The sequence below is a fragment of the Ranitomeya variabilis genome, chromosome 7 (genome assembly GCF_051348905.1).
Source record: "Ranitomeya variabilis isolate aRanVar5 chromosome 7, aRanVar5.hap1, whole genome shotgun sequence".
Classification (NCBI taxonomy): Eukaryota; Metazoa; Chordata; class Amphibia; order Anura; family Dendrobatidae; genus Ranitomeya; species Ranitomeya variabilis.
This window is the reverse complement of record NC_135238.1, coordinates 37,084,684-37,106,947: the sequence shown is the minus strand read 5'-3', so window position 1 is coordinate 37,106,947 and position 22,264 is coordinate 37,084,684. Positions and strand designations below refer to the sequence as shown.

The window sequence follows — 22,264 nt, the reverse complement described above, 5'->3', positions numbered from 1 at the left end:
AACGCAGAAGAATGAACCTCAGAGATGACTCTAATGGTCCAATCATCAGGAACAAACAGTTTATCAGGTGGGCAACGATCAGGTCTATCCGCCTGAAACTCCTGCAAGGCCCGCCGCAGGTCTGGAGAAACGGCTGACAATACCACTCCATCCTTAAGGATACCTGTGGGCTCAGAGTTACCAGGCGAGTCAGGCTCAAAACTCCTAGAAAGGGCATCCGCCTTAACATTCTTAGAACCCGGTAGGTATGACACCACAAATTTAAAACCGAGAGAAAAATAATGACCAGCGCGCCTGTCTAGGATTCAGGCGCCTGGCGGTCTCAAGATAAATCAAATTTTTGTGGTCAGTCAATACCACCACCTGATGTCTGGCCCCCTCAAGCCAATGGCGCCACTCCTCAAAAGCCCACTTCATGGCCAAAAGCTCCCGATTCCCAACATCATAATTCCGCTCAGCGGGCGAAAATTTACGGGAAAAGAAGGCACAAGGCCTAATCACGGAGCAGTCAGAACTTTTCTGCGACAACACTGCCCCAGCTCCAATCTCAGAAGCGTCGACCTCAACCTGAAAAGGTAGAGCAACATCAGGCTGACGCAACACAGGGGCAGAGGAAAAACGGCGCTTAAGCTCCCGAAAGGCCTCCACAGCATCAGGGGACCAATCAGCAACATCAGCACCCTTCTTAGTCAAATCGGTCAATGGCTTAGCAATATCCGAAAAACCAGCAATAAATCGACGATAAAAGTTAGCAAAGCCCAAAAATTTCTGAAGACTCTTAAGAGAAGAGGGCTGCGTCCAATCACAAATAGCTTGAACCTTGACAGGATCCATTTCAATGGAAGAGGGGGAAAAAATATATCCCAAAAAGGAAATCCTCTGTACCCCAAAAACACACTTAGAACCCTTCACACACAAAGAATTAGACCGCAAAACCTGAAAAACCCTCCTGACTTGCTGGACATGAGAGTCCCAGTCATCAGAAAAAATCAGAATATCATCCAGATACACAATCATAAATTTATCCAAATAATCGCGAAAAATATCATGCATAAAGGACTGGAAAACTGACGGAGCATTTGAAAGACCAAAAGGCATCACTAAATACTCAAAGTGGCCCTCGGGCGTATTAAATGCGGTTTTCCACTCATCCCCCTGCCTGATTCGCACCAAATTATACGCCCCACGAAGGTCAATCTTAGAGAACCACTTGGCCCCCTTTATGCGAGCAAACAAATCAGTCAGCAACGGCAATGGGTATTGATATTTAACAGTGATTTTATTCAAAAGCCGATAATCAATACATGGTCTCAAAGAGCCGTCTTTTTTTGACACAAAGAAAAAACCGGCTCCTAAGGGAGATGACGATGGACGAATATGTCCCTTTTCCAAGGACTCCTTTATATATTCACGCATAGCAGCATGTTCAGGCACAGACAGATTAAATAAACGACCCTTTGGGTATTTACTACCCGGGATTAAATCTATGACACAATCGCACTCTCGGTGCGGAGGTAACGAACCAAGCTTGGATTCTTCAAAGACGTCACGATAGTCAGACAGGAACTCAGGAATTTCAGAGGGAATAGATGATGAAATGGAAACCACAGGTACATCCCCATGAGCCCCCTTACATCCCCAGCTCAACACAGACATAGCTTTCCAGTCGAGGACTGGGCCGTGAGATTGCAGCCAAGGCAATCCTAGCACCAAATCATCATGTAGATTATACAGCACCAGAAAGCGAATAATCTCCTGGTGATCCGGATTAATACGCATAGTTACTTGTGTCCAGTATTGTGGTTTATTATTAGCCAATGGGGTGGAGTCAATCCCCTTCAGAGGAATAGGAGTCTCCAAAGGCTCTAAATCATACCCACAGCGTTTGGCAAAGGACCAATCCATAAGACTCAAAGCGGCGCCAGAGTCGACATAGGCGTCCGTGGTAATAGATGACAAAGAGCAAATCAGGGTCACAGATAGAATAAACTTAGACGGTAAGGTGCAAATGGAAACAGATTTAACAAGCTTTTTAGTGCGCTTAGAGCATGCTGATATAACATGAGTAGAATCACCACAATAGAAACACAACCCATTTTTCCGTCTAAAATTCTGCCGCTCGCTTCGGGACAGAATTCTATCACACTGCATACTCTCTGGCGATTTCTCAGTGGACACCGCCAGATGGTGCACTGGTTTGCGCTCCCGCAAACGCCTATCGATCTGAATAGCCATTGTCATGGACTCATTCAGACCCGCAGGCACAGGGAACCCCACCATAACATCCTTAATGGCATCAGAGAGACCCTCTCTGAAAGTCGCCGCCAGGGCGCACTCATTCCACTGAGTAAGCACAGACCATTTACGGAATCTTTGGCAGTAAATTTCCGCTTCATCTTGCCCCTGAGATAGGGACATCAAAGTTTTTTCTGCCTGAAGCTCCAAATGAGGTTCGTCATAAAGCAACCCCAAGGCCAGAAAAAACGCATCCACATTGAGCAACGCAGGATCCCCTGGTGTCAATGAAAAAGCCCAGTCTTGAGGGTCGCCCCGGAGCAAGGAAATCACAATCCTGACCTGCTGTGCAGGATCTCCAGCAGAGCGAGATTTCAGGGACAAAAATAATTTGCAATTATTTCGAAAATTCTGAAACCCAGATCTATTCCCCGAGAAAAATTCCGGCAAAGGAATTCTCGGCTCAGATACAGGTGCATGACAAACAAAATCTTGCAAATTTTGTACCTTCGTGGCGAGATTATTCAAACCTGCAGTTACACTCTGAAGATCCATTGCAAACAGGTGAACACAGAGCCATTCAAAGAGAGAGAAAAAAAAAAAAAAAAAATTTCAGCAGACTACTTATTTCTCTCCTTTCTCAGCCAAGGATTTTAACCCTTTAGTGGGCCGGTCAAACTGTCATGATCTCAATGGCAAGAGATCATAGCATCAGCATATATAGGAACTAGCTCTTGGAAGATGGAAACTGAGCTGACCATGAACTAAACCTAACGCACAACTAGCAGTGGCCGGGTAGCATGCCTACGTTGATTCTAGATGCCCAGCACCAGCCGGAGGACTAAATAAAGCTAGCAGAGGAAAATATTAGTCCTAGCTCACCTCTAGAGAAATACCCCGAAAGGAGACAGAGGCCCCCCACATGTATTGGCGGTGAATCAAGATGAAATAACAAACGTAGTATGAAAATAGGTTTAGCAAACTTGAGGTCCACTTACTACATAGCAGAAGACAGAAAGGACACTTTCATGGTCAGCTTAAAACCCTATCAAAACACCATCCAGAAATTACTTTAAAACTCTGGCATTAACTCATAACACCAGAGTGGCAATTCCTGTTCACAAGAGCTTTCCAGACACAGTAACGAAACTACAGCTGTGAACTGGAACAAAAATGCAAAAACAAACATGGACAAGAGTCCAACTTATCTAGTAGTTGTCTAGGAGCAGGAACAAGCACAGAGAGGCTTCTGATAACATTGTTGACCGGCAAGCAACTAACAGAGCAGCAAGGCTATATAGCGACTCCCACATCTTGATGGGAACAGGTGAACAGAGAAGATGAAGACACCAGTTCAATTCCACCAGTAGCCACCGGGGGAGCCCAGAATCCAAATTCACAACACAACCCCAACTGGACACAGACATTGATTTCCAATCCAATACTGGATTATGGACCTGTAGCCATGGCAAACCCAACACGACCACATCTTGCAAATTATGCAACACCAAAAAGCGAATATCTTCCTGATGTGCAGGAGCCATGCACATGGTCAACTGAGTCCAGTACTGAAGCTTATTCTTGGCCAAAGGCGTAGCATCAATTCCCCTTAATGGAATAGGATACTGCAAGGGCTCAAAGAAAAGACCCCAGCGCCTGGCAAACTCCAAGTCCATCAAATTCAGGGCAGCGCCTGAATCCACAAATGCCATAACAGAGTAGGACGACAAAGAGCAAATCAGAGTAACGGACAAGAGAAATTTAGGCTGTACAGTACCAATGGTGACAGAACTAGCGAACCGCTTAGTGCGCTTAGGACAATCAGAGATAGCATGAGTGGAGTCACAACAGTAAAAACACAGCCCTTTCTGACGTCTGTGTTCTTGCCGTTCAGCTCTGGTCAAAGTCCTATCACATTGCATAGGCTCAGGCCTCTGCTCAGAGGATACCGCCAAATGGTGCACAACTTTGCGCTCACGCAAGCGCCGATCGATCTGAATGGCCAAGGACATTGATTCATTCAGACCAGCAGGCGTGGGGAACCCCACCATAACATCCTTAAGGGCTTCAGAAAGACCCTTTCTGAAAATTGCTGCCAGGGCACACTCATTCCATTGAGTAAGCACAGACCACTTTCTAAACTTCTGGCAATATACCTCCGCTTCATCCTGACCCTGACACAAAGTCAGCAAGATTTTCTCTGCCTGATCCACAGAATTAGGTTCGTCATAAAGCAATCCAAGCGCCAGAAAAAACGCATCTACATTAAGCAATGCAGGATCTCCTGACGCAAGGGAGAATGCCCAGTCTTGAGGGTCGCCACATAACAAAGAAATAATGATTTTTACTTGCTGAATGGGGTCACCAGAGAAGCGGGGTTTCAAAGCAAGAAACAGTCGACAATTATTTTTGAAATTCAGAAACTTAGATCTATCCCCAGAAAACAAATCAGGAATTGTAATTCTAGGCTCTAACATCGGATTCTGAACTACATAATCTTGAATGCTTTGCACCCTTGCAGCGAGTTGATCCACACAAGAGGACAGACCCTGAATGTCCATATCTACACCTGAGTCCTGAACCACCCAGAGATTAAGGGGAAAAGAAAGACAAAACACACTGCAGAGAAAAAAAAATGGTCTCAGAACTTCTCTTATCCCTCTATTGAGATGCATTAACACTTTGTAGGCCAGCTGTACTGTTATGGACCTGGTGGTTAGGAGCACCCGGAATGACCTGATTGTTAAACTATAAGACAGGGCAAGCTCTGGGAAGTGGGAGCTCTGCTGACCGCAAACCCTAATCCTATCACACACACTAGAAATAGCCGTGGAGCGTACCTAACTCTGCCTAGACGCCTCTTCACAGCCTAAGAGCTAACTACCCCTAAAGATAGGAAATAAAGCCTTACCTTGCCTCAGAGAAATTCCCCAAAGGAAAAGGCAGCCCCCCACAAATATTGACTGTGAGTTAAGAGGAAAGTCACAAACACAGGAATGAAACAGGTTTTAGCAAAGGAGGCCAGTCTTCACTAAATAGACAGAAAATAGAAAAGGGATCTTTGCGGTCAGCACAAAAAACTACAAAAAACCACGCAGAGTGTGCAAAAAGACCCCCGCACCGACTCACGGTGCGGAGGTGCCACTCTGCACCCCCGAGCTTCCAGCTAGCAAGGCACTATCATGATAGCAAGCTGGACTAGAACTTAGCAAGTACTAAGAAATATATTCAGTACACAATGAACAACAAATGAACTAGCAAGGACTTAGCTTCTGCTGGATTAGACAGGTCATCAGAAAGATCCAAGAGAGATCTGAACCAGTACTGAGACATTGACAGCTGGCATCAAGTAACGATCTGAGTGGAGTTAAATAGAGAAGGCAGCCTAGCCATAAACGAGGGCAGCTGAGGAAGCAACTTCAAGAACCAGCAGCTCCACTTACAGCCACCAGAGGGAGTCCACGGACAGAACTCACAGAAGTACCATTCATGACCACAGGAGGGAGTTCGAGAACGGAATTCACAACATGGCTGTAAGTTCCCTAAGGGCTGACTTTTCAATTTGTCTGTGCCAGAGCATGCCGCCATGTGGAGTTATGTCAAGGAGTCTTTGGAGAAGGGGCATATTCGGCCGTCTTCGTCACCATTGGTAGCGGGATTCTTTTTTGTTGCTAAGAAGGATGGCTCCTTGAGACCCTGTATTGATTATCGCCTCTTGAATAAGTTCACGGTCAAATTCCAATACCCTTTACCTTTGCTTTCTGATTTGTTTGCTCGGATTAAGGGGGCTAGTCGGTTTACTAAGATTGACCTTCGAGGGGCATATAATCTTGTTCGTATTAAACAGGGTGACAAATGGAAAACTGCATTTAATACGCCCGAAAGCCATTTTGAATACCTTGTGATGCCTTTCGGGCTTTCTAACGCTCCTTCTGTATTTCAGTCCTTCATGCATGATATTTTCCGCAATTATCTTGATAAATTCATGAGTGTGTATTTGGATGATATTTTGATTTTTTCCGATGATTGGGAGTCTCATGTGAAGCAGGTCAGGATGGTATTCCAGATCCTTCGTGATAATGCTTTATTTGTGAAGGGGTCTAAGTGCCTATTTGGAGTTCAGAAGGTCTCTTTTTTGGGTTTTATTTTTTCTCCCTCGTCTATAGAAATGGATCCTGTTAAGGTCCAAGCCATTCATGACTGCATTCAACCCACATCGGTGAAGAGCCTTCAGAAATTTTTGGGCTTTGCTAATTTTTATCGCCGTTTCATTGCCAACTTTTCCAGTGTGGTTAAACCCCTGACCGATTTGACGAAGAAAGGCGCTGATGTGATGAATTGGTCCTCTGCGGCTGTAGAGGCCTTTCAGGAGCTTAAACGCCAATTTACTTCTGCCCCTGTGTTGCGTCAGACAGATGTTTCTCTTCCTTTTCAGGTTGAGGTTGACGCTTCTGAGATTGAGGCAGGGGCCATTTTGTCTCAGAGGAATTCTGATGGTTCTTTGATGAAACCATGTGCTTTTTTTTCCAGAAAGTTTTCGCTTGCGGAGCGCAATTATGACATTGGCAATTGGGAGTTGTTGGCTATGAAGTGGGCATTTGAGGAGTGGTGACATTGGCTTGAGGGAGCCAAGCACCGCGTTGTGGTCTTGACCGATCATAAGAATCTGATTTACCTCGAGTCGGCCAAGCGGCTGAACCCTAGACAGGCTCGATGGTCCCTGTTTTTCTCCCGTTTTGATTTTGTGGTCTCGTATCTTCCGGGATCTAAGAATGTTAAGGCTGATGCCCTCTCTAGGAGTTGTTTGCCTGATTCTCCTGGAGTTCTTGAGCCGGTTGGCATTCTTAAAGAAGGGGTGATTCTTTCTGCCATCTCCCCTGACTTACGGCGGGTACTTCAGGAATTTCAGGTTGATAAACCTGACCGCTGTCCAGTGGGGAAGCTGTTTGTTCCTGATAGATGGACTAGTAAGGTAATTTCTGAGGTTCATTGTTCAGTGTTGGCTGGTCATCCTGGGATTTTTGGTACCAGAGATTTGGTTGCTAGGTCCTTTTGGTGGCCTTCCTTGTCGCGGGATGTGCGTTCTTTTGTGCAGTCCTGTGGGACTTGTGCCCAGGCCAAGCCTTGCTGTTCCCGCGCTAGTGGGTTGCTTTTGCCTTTGCCGGTCCCTGAGAGGCCCTGGACTCACATTTCCATGGATTTTATTTCGGATCTTCCTGTTTCCCAGAAGATGTCTGTTATCTGGGTGGTTTGTGACAGGTTCTCTAAAATGGTCCATTTGGTACCTTTGCCTAAATTGCCTTCCTCCTCTGATTTGGTTCCATTGTTTTTTCAGCATGTGGTTCGTTTGCATGGCATTCCGGAGAATATTGTGTCTGACAGAGGTTCCCAGTTTGTTTCAAGGTTTTGGCGGGTCTTTTGTGCTAGGATGGGCATTGATTTGTCTTTTTCTTCGGCGTTTCATCCTCAGACAAATGGCCAAACGAGCGAACTAATCAGACCTTGGAAACCTATTTGAGATGCTTTGTGTCTGCTGATCAGGATGATTGGGTGGCTCTCTTGCCATTGGCCGAGTTTGCCCTTAATAATCGGGCTAGTTCGGCTACTTTGGTTTCGCCTTTCTTTTGTAATTTTGGTTTTCATCCTCGTTTTTCTTCAGGGCAGGTTTAGCCTTCTGATTGTCCTGGTGTGGATTCTGTGGTGGACAGGTTACAGCAGATTTGGACTCATGTGGTAGACAATTTGACGTTGTCTCAGGAAAAGGCTCAACGCTTTGCTAACCGCTGTCGGTGTGTTGGTCCCCGGCTTCGGGTGGGGGATTTAGTCTGGTTATCTTCTCGTCATGTTCCTATGAAGGTTTCTTCCCCTAAGTTCAAGCCTCGGTTTATTGGTCATTATAAGATTTCTGAGACTATCAATCCGGTGTCTTTTCGTTTGGCCCTTCCAGCCTCTTTTGCCATCCATAATGTTTTCCATAGATCTTTGTTGCGGAGATATGTGGTGCCCGTTGTTCCCTCGGTTGATCCTCCTGCCCCGGTATTGGTTGAGGGGGAGTTGGAATATGTGGTTGAGAAAATTTTGGATTCTCGTTTTTCCAGGCGGAGGCTTCAGTATCTTGTCAAGTGGAAGGGTTATGGCCAGGAGGATAATTCTTGGGTTGTTGCCTCCGATGCTCACGCCGCCGATTTGGTTCGTGCTTTTCACTTGGCTCGCCCTGATCGGCCGGGAGGCATTGGTGTGGGTTCGGTGTCCCCTCCTCAAGGGGGGGGGGGTACTGTTGTGAATTCCGCTCTTGGGCTCCCTCTGGTGGTTTTAAGTGGTACTGCTGCTCCTTGGAATTAGCAGTCAGCAGCTGCTTCCACTGATTGTCTTTCTGGCTCGGCTATTTAACCTGGTTCTATCTTTCAGCCTGTGCCAGTTGTCAATGGTTCCTGGTTGGATTCACATCTCTGCTTGGATTTCCCTGATATTCTGACCAGTTCAGCAAAGATAAGTCCTAGCCTTGTTCTTTTGCAGTCCACTTTTTGTGGACTTAATCGTTCTGCACTTTCTATGTTTTTCTAGTCCAGCTTGTCAGTATGGATTATTTCAGTTAAGCTGGAAGCTCTGGGAAGCAGATTTACCCTCCACACCTTTAGTCAGGTGTGGTGATTTTTGTAAACTCTGTGGTGGATTTTTCTAGTTTTTTAATACTGACCGCACAGTATTCTGTCCTGTTCTATCTATCTAGCGAGATTGGCCTCCTTTGCTACATCCTGGTTTCATTCTGTGTATGTCATTTCCCTCTCCATTCACAGTCAATATTTGTGGGGGGCTCTCTAACCTTTGGGGATTTTCTCTGAGGCAAGATAGCTTTCCTGTTTCTATCTTTAGGTGTAGTTAATCCTCCGGCTGTGACGAGGTGTCTAGGGAGTGACAGGAACATCCCACGGCTACTTCTAGTGTGTGTGTTAAGCTCAGGAATTGCGGTCAGTACAGGTACCACCTCCTCCAGAGCACATCCCATGTTGCTCCTAAACCACCAGGTCATAACATTGAAGTCTCCAAGGTGGTTGACTCTTGTGTAGTGCGCTGCACTTTACAGTACTTGGTACACTGGCGTGGTTATGGGCCTGAGGAAAGGTCCTGGGTACCAGCCTCAGAATTCATGCTGATCGGCTGGTCAGTATGTTTCACCGCCGCCATCCGGACAAGCCAGGTCCTACAAGTCGTGAGGGCCCTGGGGTCCCTTGTAGACGGCGGGGTAATGTCATGTCGGATGCTGTTCATACTAGGGCATTCGACAGACAGTGGTAATTCCGCTTTTGTCCACTATGTGCTCAGTGGCGTCGGCTAGTTTTTATCTAGCTGTTCCGGGGTTAATTTAGCTGGTGCTCGGATTAGAAGGTGGCCACGCCCACTGCCTTTAAATAGTTCTTCTGAACATTGGGCCTTGCCGATTATAGCTTCTGTCTTGTGCTAGGTTATCTCGGTCTGGAGTGGTGAGCTAGGAGTTGGAGTATCGAATCTTGTGGTGTATTTCCCTTTGTCTTACTTTCTCCATAATATATTTGTATTTGTTTTGCCCTGTACACTTATAGTATATTCCTGAGTGACTGCGGCGCAGTGCATATTTTTCTGTTATCCCTGCCTGTGCTTACTGTGGGTATTGGTGTGTGGTCTCTTCACTGGGTGGTGGGTGGTGGTTTCAGCCTAGGGTTGAAACAGGAGACAGGGTGAGGATGGAGGCCCAGACATGCACACCATCAGTGTAAACTCTGGGAGAGGGTCAGTCAGGGTTTCCCTAGTCTGAGGGAAATCACAGGGCCCAGGTTATTAGCTCTTGCCTACCTAGGTTTCCCGTGACAAATACTTCCCATTCAGGAACCTATAGTCATGAGAACATTACTGTGACAAACTTAGTATTTCAGGCAAAAAAAATGTTAAGAAAAAGGGGACGGTGAGTACCAAATAAGAAACAGAAGCAGATAATAAATACCTGGGAACAAGCTGATTATAGTAACATGGGGAATATTCATGTTATGTAATTTTAGGAAACGACGAAAACTCAGACATATTTTAATGAAGAAAATCTACTTGCTTCCGTCCTTGATCTCTTCACTGCAGGAACTGAAACTACATCTACAACAATCCTTTGGGGAATTTTATTGATGATGAAATATCCGGAGATTCAAAGTAATTTTTGATATATTTTTAAAAGTTATATAAGACCGTAAATGAACAGCTACAATCTCTATAGACCGCCAAATCACCTTTTTCTGAAGGCTACCACTTTCCCCAGATTTTCAGTTATTTATTCACTTTTGCATCATGTTCTATTTACTGTATAATGGCCATCTTTTTGATGACCGCCCCTGTAGAAGTCAATTTTTAATTGCAATATTACTATAATTGTATGTACAAATTATCAATTATGTTGAAGTAATTCTAGTGTATATTTTTGCATTTATTGCATGTTTTATATTTTCTAATGTTCTAGCATGATGCTAACACCCAACCTAGACAGGGACATGTGATTTTTGGCAGAATGTGACATTTAGATTGCACCTAAAATATTTTTTTTCATAGCCAATAAAAAATCCAAGTTTTAGTCTCTTCAAGTTTTAGAACTTTGTCACATGAAGGAGTATACCGGGAATTCTTGATGTAATCTCCAGGAGTCCAAGAGAGAATGAATGGAGCCGCAGTGCCCATGCTTGATCTCAACTCTAGTTAAAGATAACCTGTCATGTTCTCAAACACTATTAACATGCAGATATAGGGTTAATCTGCAGCTTAATAACATTCCATAGCTGCCCGGCTGCTGCACTGAAAGCTCAACTACTGCAAGGAAATTTACTTTATTCCTCTCTGCAGCCTCTGGCTTTCAGTCATAGTGGTGCAGCAGACGCGGCTTCAGTCACCGGTCAGTACATAGTGACCATCAGCTGTAACCACGCCCTAGCACTGACTGACCATACAAATCATAACAAAAGCCTATACTATATTAATTAAATACATTGGTATTGTTGTGCAAGTACAAAAGGTAATAAAATGTTTTCCTTTGCTTTCTAGATAAGGTACAGGAGGAAATTAAAACACATATCAAACCTGGACAGCTGCCTACAGTTGAAGATCGGAAGAAAATGCCTTACACTGATGCAGTAATACATGAAATACAAAGGTTTGGAAATATTCTCCCATTGAACGGTTCGCGCTCAACTCCAACTGATGTGTATTTGCGGGGTTACCTGATCCCAAAAGTGAGTTTATGTAAAAAAAAAAAAAAGTCCTTATGCTCAAGTACTGTAAACGTTTACCTATAGTAAAAGGGACTGCTGTGGGGTCCACAGCCATCCAAATAATCTCATATTTTTTTAAATTTAAATAATAAAAAATATATTTGCTGATTTATTGTTCGCGCTCAACTCCAACTGGTGTTTATTTGCGGGGTTACCTGATCCCAAAAGTGAGTTTATGTTAAAAAAGTCCTTATGCTCAAGTACTGTAAGCATTTACCTATTAGTAAAAGGGAGTGCTATGGGGTTCACAGCCATCCAAATTGTCTCACAATTTTTAAATTTATATAATAAAAAAATATATTTGCTGATTTATTGTTCACAGGGCATAGAGGTTATTCCATTCCTGACATCAGTTCTCTATGACAAAACTCAATGGAAAACTCCTTATGATTTCAATCCTAATCACTTTTTAGATGAACATGGGAAATTTGTCCGACCTGATGCATTTGTGCCATTCTCAGTAGGTAAGCAATGAGGAGTATTAAGATGAAAAATCAAATCATTTTACATGTCACTTAACTGACAAAACACTTCCCAACAGAATGACTATATTTTAACAAGGAATAATATGTATGTTTTCTAAATCTCATATTTTATCTTCCAAAATGGGCTTATTAAGATGCTCAGTATATGCATGAGTAGAGTTGAGCGACTTTTGCTTTTTTAGGATCGAGTCGGGTTTCGCGAAACCCGACTTTGGCAAAAGTTGGGTCGGAGACACTTTTGCGTACTATGAGGGGCCCTGTGACAGTGATGTCGCCAACGAGTATGCCCTCCCCACCTGATGAAGGAACCTGCACTTTCATCTGTGCCTTCCTCTTTGTCCCCGTGTATGGTGGTATAGTATGCGGGAAGGGGAACCTGACTTTCAGCAGGGTCAGATTCTGGCTGTGTAGAGTGCAAGGGGAATGTAGTGGTCTGGGTCAATGTACCAGCAGACTCATGTAGCACTGGCTGGGCAATGGGCAGGATGAGGAGGAAACACGGATATAGGCCGAAATAATAAAGTGGGCTAAATGCAGTTCAAAATTGGTAACAGGACTAACCAGGCGGCATTGCTTTGTTCAGTGGAGGACAACTGTAATGAGAGGCAGACACAGTTAGTAGGCCCAAATAATAAAGTTGGCCAAATAAAGTTCAAAATTGGTAACAGGAATAAACAGGTGGCACTGCTTTGTTCAGTGGAGGAGAACACCAAGTAGCGGCAGATACCGTTAGTAGGCCCCAACCAAACTAGTAGGCCAAATGCAGTTTAATATCTGATATAGGACGAAAGCCTGAAGATTGAAGCTCAGCTTTGTACAGTTGAGGAGAACACCAAGAAGCGGCCGACACCGTTAGTAGGCCTCAACCAAACTAGTAGGCCAAATGCAGCTTAATATCTGATATAGGCCGAAAGCCTGAAGATTGAAGCTCTGCTTTGTACAGTGGAGGAGAACACCAAAAAGTGGCAGATTGTTGTGAACTATATTTCTGTGCTCCCTCTTGTGGTCATTAGCGGTATGGCACTTTGAGTGTCTTTCCCCAGGTTGGCACCCACCTGCTTCGTTTGGTCTTGGGTGTGCCTATATAACCTTCCTGGATACTCAGTATTGTGCCTGGATTCGTTGTTATCAGACCATGTCTGTTTTCTCCTGCCTCCTGGTCTCCTGATTTTGCAAGATAAGCTAAGTCCTGCTTTCTTATTTTTGTGTATTTGAATTTTCCTTATTTTGTTCCAGCTTGGTGTAAAATGTGATTGCTATTTTGCTGGAAGCTCAAGGGAGGCTGTTATCCTCCCCCCACACCGTTAGTCGGTGCGGGGGTTCTTGGATATTCAGCGTGGATATTTTGTAGGGTTTTTTGCTGACCGTATAAGTCATCTTTCTATTTTCTGCTATTAGTCAGTGGGCCTCTCTTTGCTAAATCTAGTTCATTCTTACGTTTGTCATTTCTTCTTACCTCACCGTTATTATTTGTGGGGGGCTTGTATTTCTTTGGGGTCTTTTCTCTTGAGGCAAGAAAGGTCTTATTTTCTCTGAAAGGGTTAGTTAGTTCTCCGGCTGGCGCGAGACGTCTAGAACCAACGTAGGTACGTTCCCCGGCTGCTGCTAGTTGTTTGTGTCAGGATTAGGTATACGGTCAGCCTAGTTACCACTTCCCTATGAGCTGGGTTTTGTGTTTGCAGACTTAGCTGGTACTCCTGAGATCCTCTGCCATTAGGATCATAACAGCAGATACTGTTAGTAGGGCCCAACCAAACTAGTAGGCCAAATGCAGTTTAATAACTGATAAAGGCCGAAAGCCTGAAGATTGAAGCTCAGCTTTGTACAGTGGAGGAGAACACCAAGGAGTGGCAGACACCGTTAGTAGGGCCCAACCAAACTAGTAGGCCAAATGCAGTTTAATATCTGATATAGGCCAAAAGCCTGAAGATTGAAGCTCAGCTTTGTACAGTGGAGGAGAACACCAAGGAGCGGCAGACACTGTTAGTAGGCCCCAACCAAACTAGTAGTCCAAATGCAGTTTAATATCTGATATAGGCCGAAAGCCTGAAGATTGAAGCTCAGGAAAACAAAACAGGAGAAAACCCAGGAGCGGCAGACACCGTTAGTAGGGCCCACCCAAACTAGTAGCCCAAATGTAGTTTAAAATTCTAAATACAGGCCGAAAGCCTAAACATTGAAGCTCAGGAAAACTAACACATTACAACACCAAGGTGCGGCAGACACCTTTACTAGGCCCAACCAAACTAGTAGCCCAAATGCTGTTTAATATTTAAAATGTAGGTCGAAAGCCTGAAGATTGAAGCTCAGGAAAATAACACAGGACAACACCAAGGTGCGGCAGACACCTTTACTAGGCCCAACCAAAGTAGTAGGCCAAATGCAGTTTAATATTTAAAATGTAGGCCGAAAGCCTGAAGATTGAAGCTCAAGAAAACCAAACAGGAGAAAACCCAGGAGAGGCAGACACAAGTAGTAGGGCACAAGCACACTAGTAGGCCCAAGGCAGTTTAATATTTAAAATGTAGGCCGAAAGCCTGAAGATTGAAGCTCAGGAAAACCAACACAGGACAACACCAAGGTGCGGCAGACACCGTTACTAGGCCCAACCAAAGTAGTAGGCCAAATGCAGTTTAATATTTAAAATGTAGGCCAAAAGCCTAAAGATTGAAGCTCAGGAAAACCAAACAGGAGAAAACCCAGGAGCGGCAGACACTGTTAGTAGGGCCCAACCACACTAGTAGGCCCAATGCAGTTTAATATTTAAAATGTAGGCCGAAAGCCTGAAGATTGAAGCTCAGGAAAACCAACACAGGACAACACCAAGGTGCCGCAGACACCGTTACTAGGCCCAACCAAACTAGTAGCCCAAATGCAGTTTAATATTTAAAATGTAGGCCGAAAGCCTGAAGATTAAAGCTCAGGAAAACCAACACAGGACAACACCAAGGTGCGGCAGACACCGTTACTAGGCCCAACCAAAGTAGTAGGCCAAATGCAGTTTAATATTTAAAATGTAGGCCGAAAGCCTGAAGATTGAAGCTCAGGAAAACAAAACAGGAGAAAACCCAGGAGCGGCAGACACCGTTAGTAGGGCCTAACCACACTAGTAGGCCCAATGCAGTTTAATATTAAAAATATAGGCCAAAAGCCTGAAGATTGAAGCTCATGAAAACAAAACAGGAGAAAACCCAGGAGCGGCAGACACCATTAGTAGGGCCCAACCACCTTAGTAGGCCCAATGCATTTTAATATTAAAAATATAGGCCGAAAGCCTGAAGATTAAAGCTGAGGAGAAAAGCACAGGAGAACACCAAGGAGCGGCAGACACCGTTAGTGGGCCCACCCAAACTAGTAGCCCAAATGCAGTTTAAAATTCTAAATACAGGCCGAAAGCCTGAAGATTTAAGCTCAGGAAAACCAACACATACAACACCAAGGTGCGGCAGACACCTTTACTAGGCCCAACCAAACTAGTAGCCCAAATGCTGTTTAATATTTAAAATGTAGGCCGAAAGCCTGAAGATTGAAGCTCAGGAAAATAACACAGGACAACACCAAGGTGCGGCAGACACCGTTACTAGTCCCAACATAAGTAGTAGACCAAATGCAGTTTAATATTTAAAATGTAGGCTGAAAGCCTGAAGATTGAAGCTCAGGAAAACAAAACAGGAGAAAACCCAGGAGCGGCAGACACCGTTAATAGGGCCCAACCACACTAGTAGGCCCAATGCAGTTTAATATTAAAAATATAGGCCGAAAGCCTGAAGATTGAAGCTCAGCTTTTTCAGTGGAGGACAGCGGTATTGGGTGGTGCAGACAGACACAGGTAGTATGTGTTAAATAAAAAAGTTGGCTCTATGCATTTTTAAATGGGTTACAGGGGTACACAGGCAGCATTGGTTGGGTCAGCGGAGGACGATTGGAAGGAGGGACCGCAGACAGACTTACTAGGCCTAAAATAAAAAAGTAGGCTCTATGCAGGTTTAAATAGGTTACAGGGGTACACAGGCAGCATTGGTGTGGTCAGCGGAGGACGATTGCAAGGAGGGATCGCAGACAGACTTCCTAGGCCTAAAATAAAAAAGTAGGCTTTATGCAGGTTTAAATAGGTTACAGGGGTACACAGGCAGCATTGGTGTGGTCAGCGGAGGACGATTGGAAGGAGTGGCGCAGACTTACTAGGCCTAAAATAAAAAATTTGGCTCTATGCAGTTTTAAATTGGTTACAGGGGTACACAGGCAGCATTGGTTGGGTCAGCGGAGGACGATTGGAAGGAGGGACCTCAGACAGACTTACTAGGCCTAAAATAAAAAAGTAGGCTCTATGCAGGTTTAAATAGGTTACAGGGGTACACAGGCAGCATTGGTGTGTTCAGCGGAGGACAATTGCACTGAGGGGCAGACACAGTTAGTAGGGCCAAAAAAGTAATAGGCAAAATGCAGTTAAAAATAGGTTACAGGAGTACGCAGACGGCCTAGCTTTGTTCAGTGGAGGACAACTGTAAGGAGTGTCTGACACAGTTAGTAGGCCAAAATAATAAAGTGAGGTTAATGTCTTGCAAAAAATAAATTTCACAAATAAACAGGTGGCATACCTAGGTACAGGGGTGGGTTCCTCTGCTGACTTGCAGACAGTGGTAGTTGGCGCAAAGTATTAACTGGTGTAAATGTAGGACAGGGCCCCTGAATATTTTTACTAGCAACAATCATGTCAACAAATTGGTATTGGCAGTGCCATTGAAGGATTTAACAGCACAGACTAAACAGTGGTGGAGCAGTGAGAGGTAATTTTGCAAGTAGTAGAGCACTGTTTGAGCTGGGGGGGGACACTCTCTCGTGGGTGGCGGTACTGGCCCAGGGCCACTCATGTTACGATGATGTGTCTGATGTTGGGTGTGCACCACCACCGCCAGAGACACATCATTGTACTATGAGGGACCCTGTGCCAGTGCTGTCGCCCAAAAGTGGGCACACCCACCTGTCCAGGCAAACGGCACTCGCACGGGTGCTTGCGCAAAGTGGTGACCACGGCCCCGTGGGGGGAGTCAGGCCATTTAGGGAGGTGTTAAAATGGCCTATGGTGGACATACAGCAGCTGCAAATGAAGGAATTGGATCAGTCACTAAGAGGAGTCCAAAAGCAAAACCTTTTTACAGCAAAGCTACGTGTCAGCAGGGGAAGGTGGGGCAAAATAATTAGAAATCCATGATTGGTTCATTTTAATGAAGGTTAGATCATCATCAACATTTTGGGTAGCCAGAAGAGTCCTTTTTTCTGTCAGTATTGAACCAGCAGCACTGAATACTCTTTCTGATAGCACACTAGCAGCTGGGCAAGCGAGCTCCTGCAATGCATATTCAGCCAATTCAGGCCAGGTGTCTATTTTAGATGCCCAGTAATCAAAGGGGAATGACGTGTGAGGGAGAACATCTATAAGGGAGGAAAAATAGTTAGTAACCATACTGGACAATTGTTGTCTCCTGTCACTTTGAATCGATGCAGCAGTGCCTGTCGTGTCTGCGGTCATTGCGAAATCACTCCACCACCTGGTCATAAAACCCCTCTGTCCAACGCCACTTCTGATTTGTGCCCCTCTAACACCTCTTGCATGTTGCCCTCTGAAGCTCGTGTGAGAACTGGAGCGCCCTCACTGCCGCAGGGCCGAGGGGTACCCGGTACCGGGCCTCTCTGTCTCGGTTCTGGGGTTGTCACGGTGGCTAGGCCCGGTCCGTGACCCTGCTGAGGGGCGTCCAGTGAAAGTTGAGAATGTGATGATGTGGTTGTGGTGCGGTGCAGGTCGCAGTAAATAACGAGGACACCAAGTTGCAGTCTCTTTACCTCTTTACTAGTGTTGAGCGATACCGTCCGATACTTGAAAGTATCGGTATCGGATAGTATCGGCCGATACCCGAAAAGTATTGGATATCGCCGATACCGATAACCGATACCAATACAAGTCAATGGGACACCAAGTATCGGAAGGTATCCTGTATGGTTCCCAGGGTCTGAAGGAGAGGAAACTCTCCTTCAGGCCCTGGGATCCATATTAATGTGTAAAATAAAGAATAAAAATAAAAAATATTGATATACTCACCTCTCCGACGCAGCCTGGACCTTACCGATGTAACCGCCATCTTTCGTTCCTAAGAATGAGCGCTTGAAAGACCTTAGATGATGTCGCGGCTTGTGATTGGTCACGTGGCGGTCACGTGACCACTCACGCGACCAATCACAAGCCGCGACGTCATCTAAGGTCTTTCAAGCGCTCATTCTTAGGAACGGAAGATGCCGGTTACCTCGGTAAGGTCCAGGCTGCGTCGGAGAGGTGAGTATATCAATATTTTTTTTTTTTTATTCTTTATTTTACACCTTAATATCGATCCCGATACCGATTCCCGATATCACAAAAGTATCGGATCTCGGTATCGGAATTCCGATACCGCAAATATCGGCCGATACCCGATACTTGCGGTATCGGAATGCTCAACACTACTCTTTACTGAAGGCTTCAGGATCCTCAGTCCGGAATACGGTTAACCGGGCTGCGTGAGTCCGGCCGGTCCGATGGCACCTCCAGAGTTCCCTTTGCAGGTGGAAATCTGTGCCTACCTTCTAGCGCTTGTGTGTTGTGGTCCTCCCCTGCTGTGCTTACGGGATAGTCCCCACAACCCAGTCAGCTTCTGTCCTGACTTCCTATCTAACCCCCAGTTTTACCAGGTTGTGAGGAGTGGCCTAATACATAGCACCCTTAGCTCCCCCTGGAGGCCAGACTGTGAAGTGTATTGGTGTCTGTGATACCTGGTCAGGTGAACTCCTTCAGTGCCATCAGATGTACCATAGCCCCCCTTAGCGGCGGAGCATCAGTACTGCAACGACCAGGACTCTGGGGTGCTGCAGAACCATCACCAACGCTGTGTGCTGGGAATGCCTGAACCAAACGGTCTACAAGAGTTGCTTGTTTGGTAGCCAATATTTGCTCAAAGTTCTCATGTGGCATGATATTTTGCAATTTCCCTTTATAGCGTGGATCCAGGAGGCAGGCCAACCAGTAATCGTCATTGGTCATCATTTTGAGAATGCGGGGGTCCCTTTTTAGGATACGCAAGGCATAATCAGCCATGTGGGCCAATGTTCCGGGTGTCAAATCAATGCTTGTGCTGGGTTGAGGAGCACTTTCTGGCAAATCCACATCATTTGTCTGCCGCAAAAAACCTGTACCTGACCTTGCACCACCAACAGTTTCTATTGCCCCCTGAGAAGCTTCCTCCTCCCATAAATAATCATCCCCATCTTCCTCCTCCTCCTCCTCTTCATCCGCAACCTCGTCCCTGAGACTTCCCTGACCAGACAATGGCTGACTGTCATCAAGGCTTCCCTCCTCCTCGGCTGCAGACGCCTACTCCTTAATGTGCGTCAAACTTTGCATCAGCAGACGCATTAGTGGGATGCTCATGCTTATGATGGCGTCGTCTGCACTAACCAGCCGTGTGCATTCCTGAAAACACTGAAGGACTTGACAGAGGTCTTGTAGCTTTGACCACTGCACAACTGTCAACTCCATGTCTGCCATCCAACTGCCTGCCCATGTATGTGTATCCTCCCACAAATACATTACAGCACACCTCTGTTCACACAGCCTCTGAAGCATGTGCAGTGTGGAGTTCCACCTTGTTGCAACGTCGATTATTAGGCGGTGCTGGGGAAGCTCCGACGATCGCTGATGGTTCTGCATACAGCTGAAGTGTACGGGCGAACGGCGGATGTGAGAGCAAAGTCTTCGCACCTTCAGGAGCAGGGCTGGTAACCCCAGATAACTTTTCAGGAAGCACTGCACCACCAGGTTCAATGTGTGAGCCAGGCAAGGGAAAGGTATGTGTTTCAGTTGTGAAAGGGCTATGGCAGCCATAAAATTCCTCCCGTTATCACTGGCTACCTTGCCTGCCTCAATATGTACACTGCCCAGCCATGACTGAGTTTCTTGCTGCAAGAACTCGGCCAGAACTTCCGCGGTGTGTCTGTTGTCGCCCAAGCACTTCATTTCCAACACAGCCTGCTGACGCTTACCACTAGCTGTTCCATTATGGGACACCTCGTGTGCAACACTGGCAGCTGCGGATGCAGTGGTCGTGCAACTGTGCTCTGTGGATGAGCTTTTGCTTCTTATGGAAGAGGAGGAGGAGGAGGGGCGGCGAACGCCTACAACCAACTGTTTCCTAGACTGTGGGCTAGGCAGAACTGTCCCACTGGGGCTGTCCCCTGTGGACCCTGCATCCACCACATTAACCCAGTGTGCCGTGATGGACATGTAACGTCCCTGACCATGACTACTGGTCCATGCATCAGTTGTGAGGTGCACCTTTCTACTGACTGATTGCCTCAGTGCATGGAGAATGCGGTCTTTGACATGCTGGTGGAGGGCTGGAAGAAGTGCTAACTGGGTAGCTCATAGCGTGGTACTGCGTACGCCATCAAGGCTTTGAAAGCTTCGCTTTCAACCAAACGGTAGGGCATCATCTCTAACGATATAAGTCTAGCAATGTGGGCGTTCAAACCCTGTGTACGCGGATGAGAGGGTGAGTACTTTCTTTTCCTAATGAGAGTCTCTTGGAGGGTGAGCTGGATGGCGAGGTGCATATGGTGGAACTAGCGGTGGTGGTGGTGGAGGACATGGCGGATTGAGAGAGGGTTGGTGATGGTATTCTTGATGTAGGCCTACATGCTGTGTTTCCTACCAATAAACTTGTGATTCCCTGACTGCTTTGCCCTAGCGGCGACACCTCCACATTTGCTGCTGTTGTTGTTCTAACCGGTGGGCTTACAGTGGGGGAAGCGATGTAGCGTTGCTAACTACCTGGATTCTGAGCAGGTGCACCAACGATGAGGGACGTTTGGGTGTTATTCCAGTCTTGCAAATGCATGCTGGTTACATGTCTGAGCATGCACGTTGTATTTAAATTGTGGGGATTCTTCCCTTTGATAAATGTTTTTGAGCATTTCTTACAGATAACTTTGCACTCATCATTCGGATCTTGGGTAAAAAAAATGCCACACTACACTCTTCCTACTATGGAATACCTTTTCAGGCATTGCATGCTGTGTTACTTTCACCGGTTGGCCACACTGTCCTAAAACTGGTTTTGGTTTTGCCAAACTTTTTTGGCCAGAGACGGGCCTGCCAGATGAAAGCAAATGTGATCTAGATGGCTGCTTCCGATCCTCCTCCTCCACCTTTGAGCTACTGCCAGCGGCATCCTCTTCCCCCAATGGCTGCCAATCTGGGTCAACAACTGGGTCATCTATCACCTCCTCTTCAATCTCATGTTCAGCTATCTCTGTGTCACCGTGTAAGGTGCTATAACGTTCGGGAAGGGGCACCATCATCTCATCAGGGTCAGTTTCTGGCACAGTACACTGCAAGGGCAATGCAGTGATGTGAGTCAATGGAACAGCATGACAATCTAGCTGTAGCTGTGCATCAGTGCACTCCATGTCCGAATCATCTTCTAGTGGGCTGTTAACTATTTCCCTTTCTAACCCAGGCACGGTATGTGTAAAGAGCTCCATGGAGTAACCTGTTGTGTCGCCTGATGCATCCTTCACTGTTGTTTTGGGGGAAGGACACAAGAAATCAACTTGTTCCTGACCGGGAGCATCCACCGACGACTGGCTACTTTTCAATTTTGAACTATCCAAAGAGGAGGCGAAAGAGCTAGAGGCAGAGTCAGCAAGAAAAGCCAAAACTTTTTCCTGCTGCTCCGGCTTTAACAGCGGTTTTCCTACTCCCAGAAAAGGTAGCATTCGAGGCCTTGTGTAGCCGGAGGATGACGCTGGCTCAACAACTCGAGACTTAGGTGCTATTTTGATTTTCCCTCTACCACCCAATGCTCCACCAGCACCACCACCACCACCATCAGCATTACCAGATGGCAATGACCGCCCACGGCCACGACCTCTTCCACCAGCCTTCCTCATTCTTGGAAAAATGTAACCAAACTAACAACCGTTATATGGTACTGTAAAACAAGGTAGACGGTGTATGTTAACTTGTTGTGAATATAAATCTCCCTTTTTATGTGTGGGTGAGTGCTGAATAAATCAGGCCCACTGTATTACAGTATAGTTTCTGTGGCAGAAAATGACTGACAGAGATACCACAGACAGGACTGGCACAGATGCACTGATTTGGCAATATTAATCTCCCTTTTCTTTTTATATGGGAGACGAGTGAATAAATCAGGCCCACTGTATTACAGTATAGTT

At 45.8% G+C, this 22,264-nt stretch overlaps 1 protein-coding gene across 1 annotated transcript in view; it reads left to right on the top strand.

The window, feature by feature from the left end:
* LOC143785753 (cytochrome P450 2K4-like) overlaps nt 1-22,264 on the top strand; it is a 157,829-nt gene that overhangs the window by 131,204 nt on the left and 4,361 nt on the right. The window contains exons 6-8 of the mRNA XM_077274845.1: nt 10,269-10,410; nt 11,290-11,477; nt 11,839-11,980. Of these exons, the coding sequence (XP_077130960.1) occupies nt 10,269-10,410; nt 11,290-11,477; nt 11,839-11,980 (472 nt within the window). The remainder of the gene's footprint in view (nt 1-10,268; nt 10,411-11,289; nt 11,478-11,838; nt 11,981-22,264) is intronic.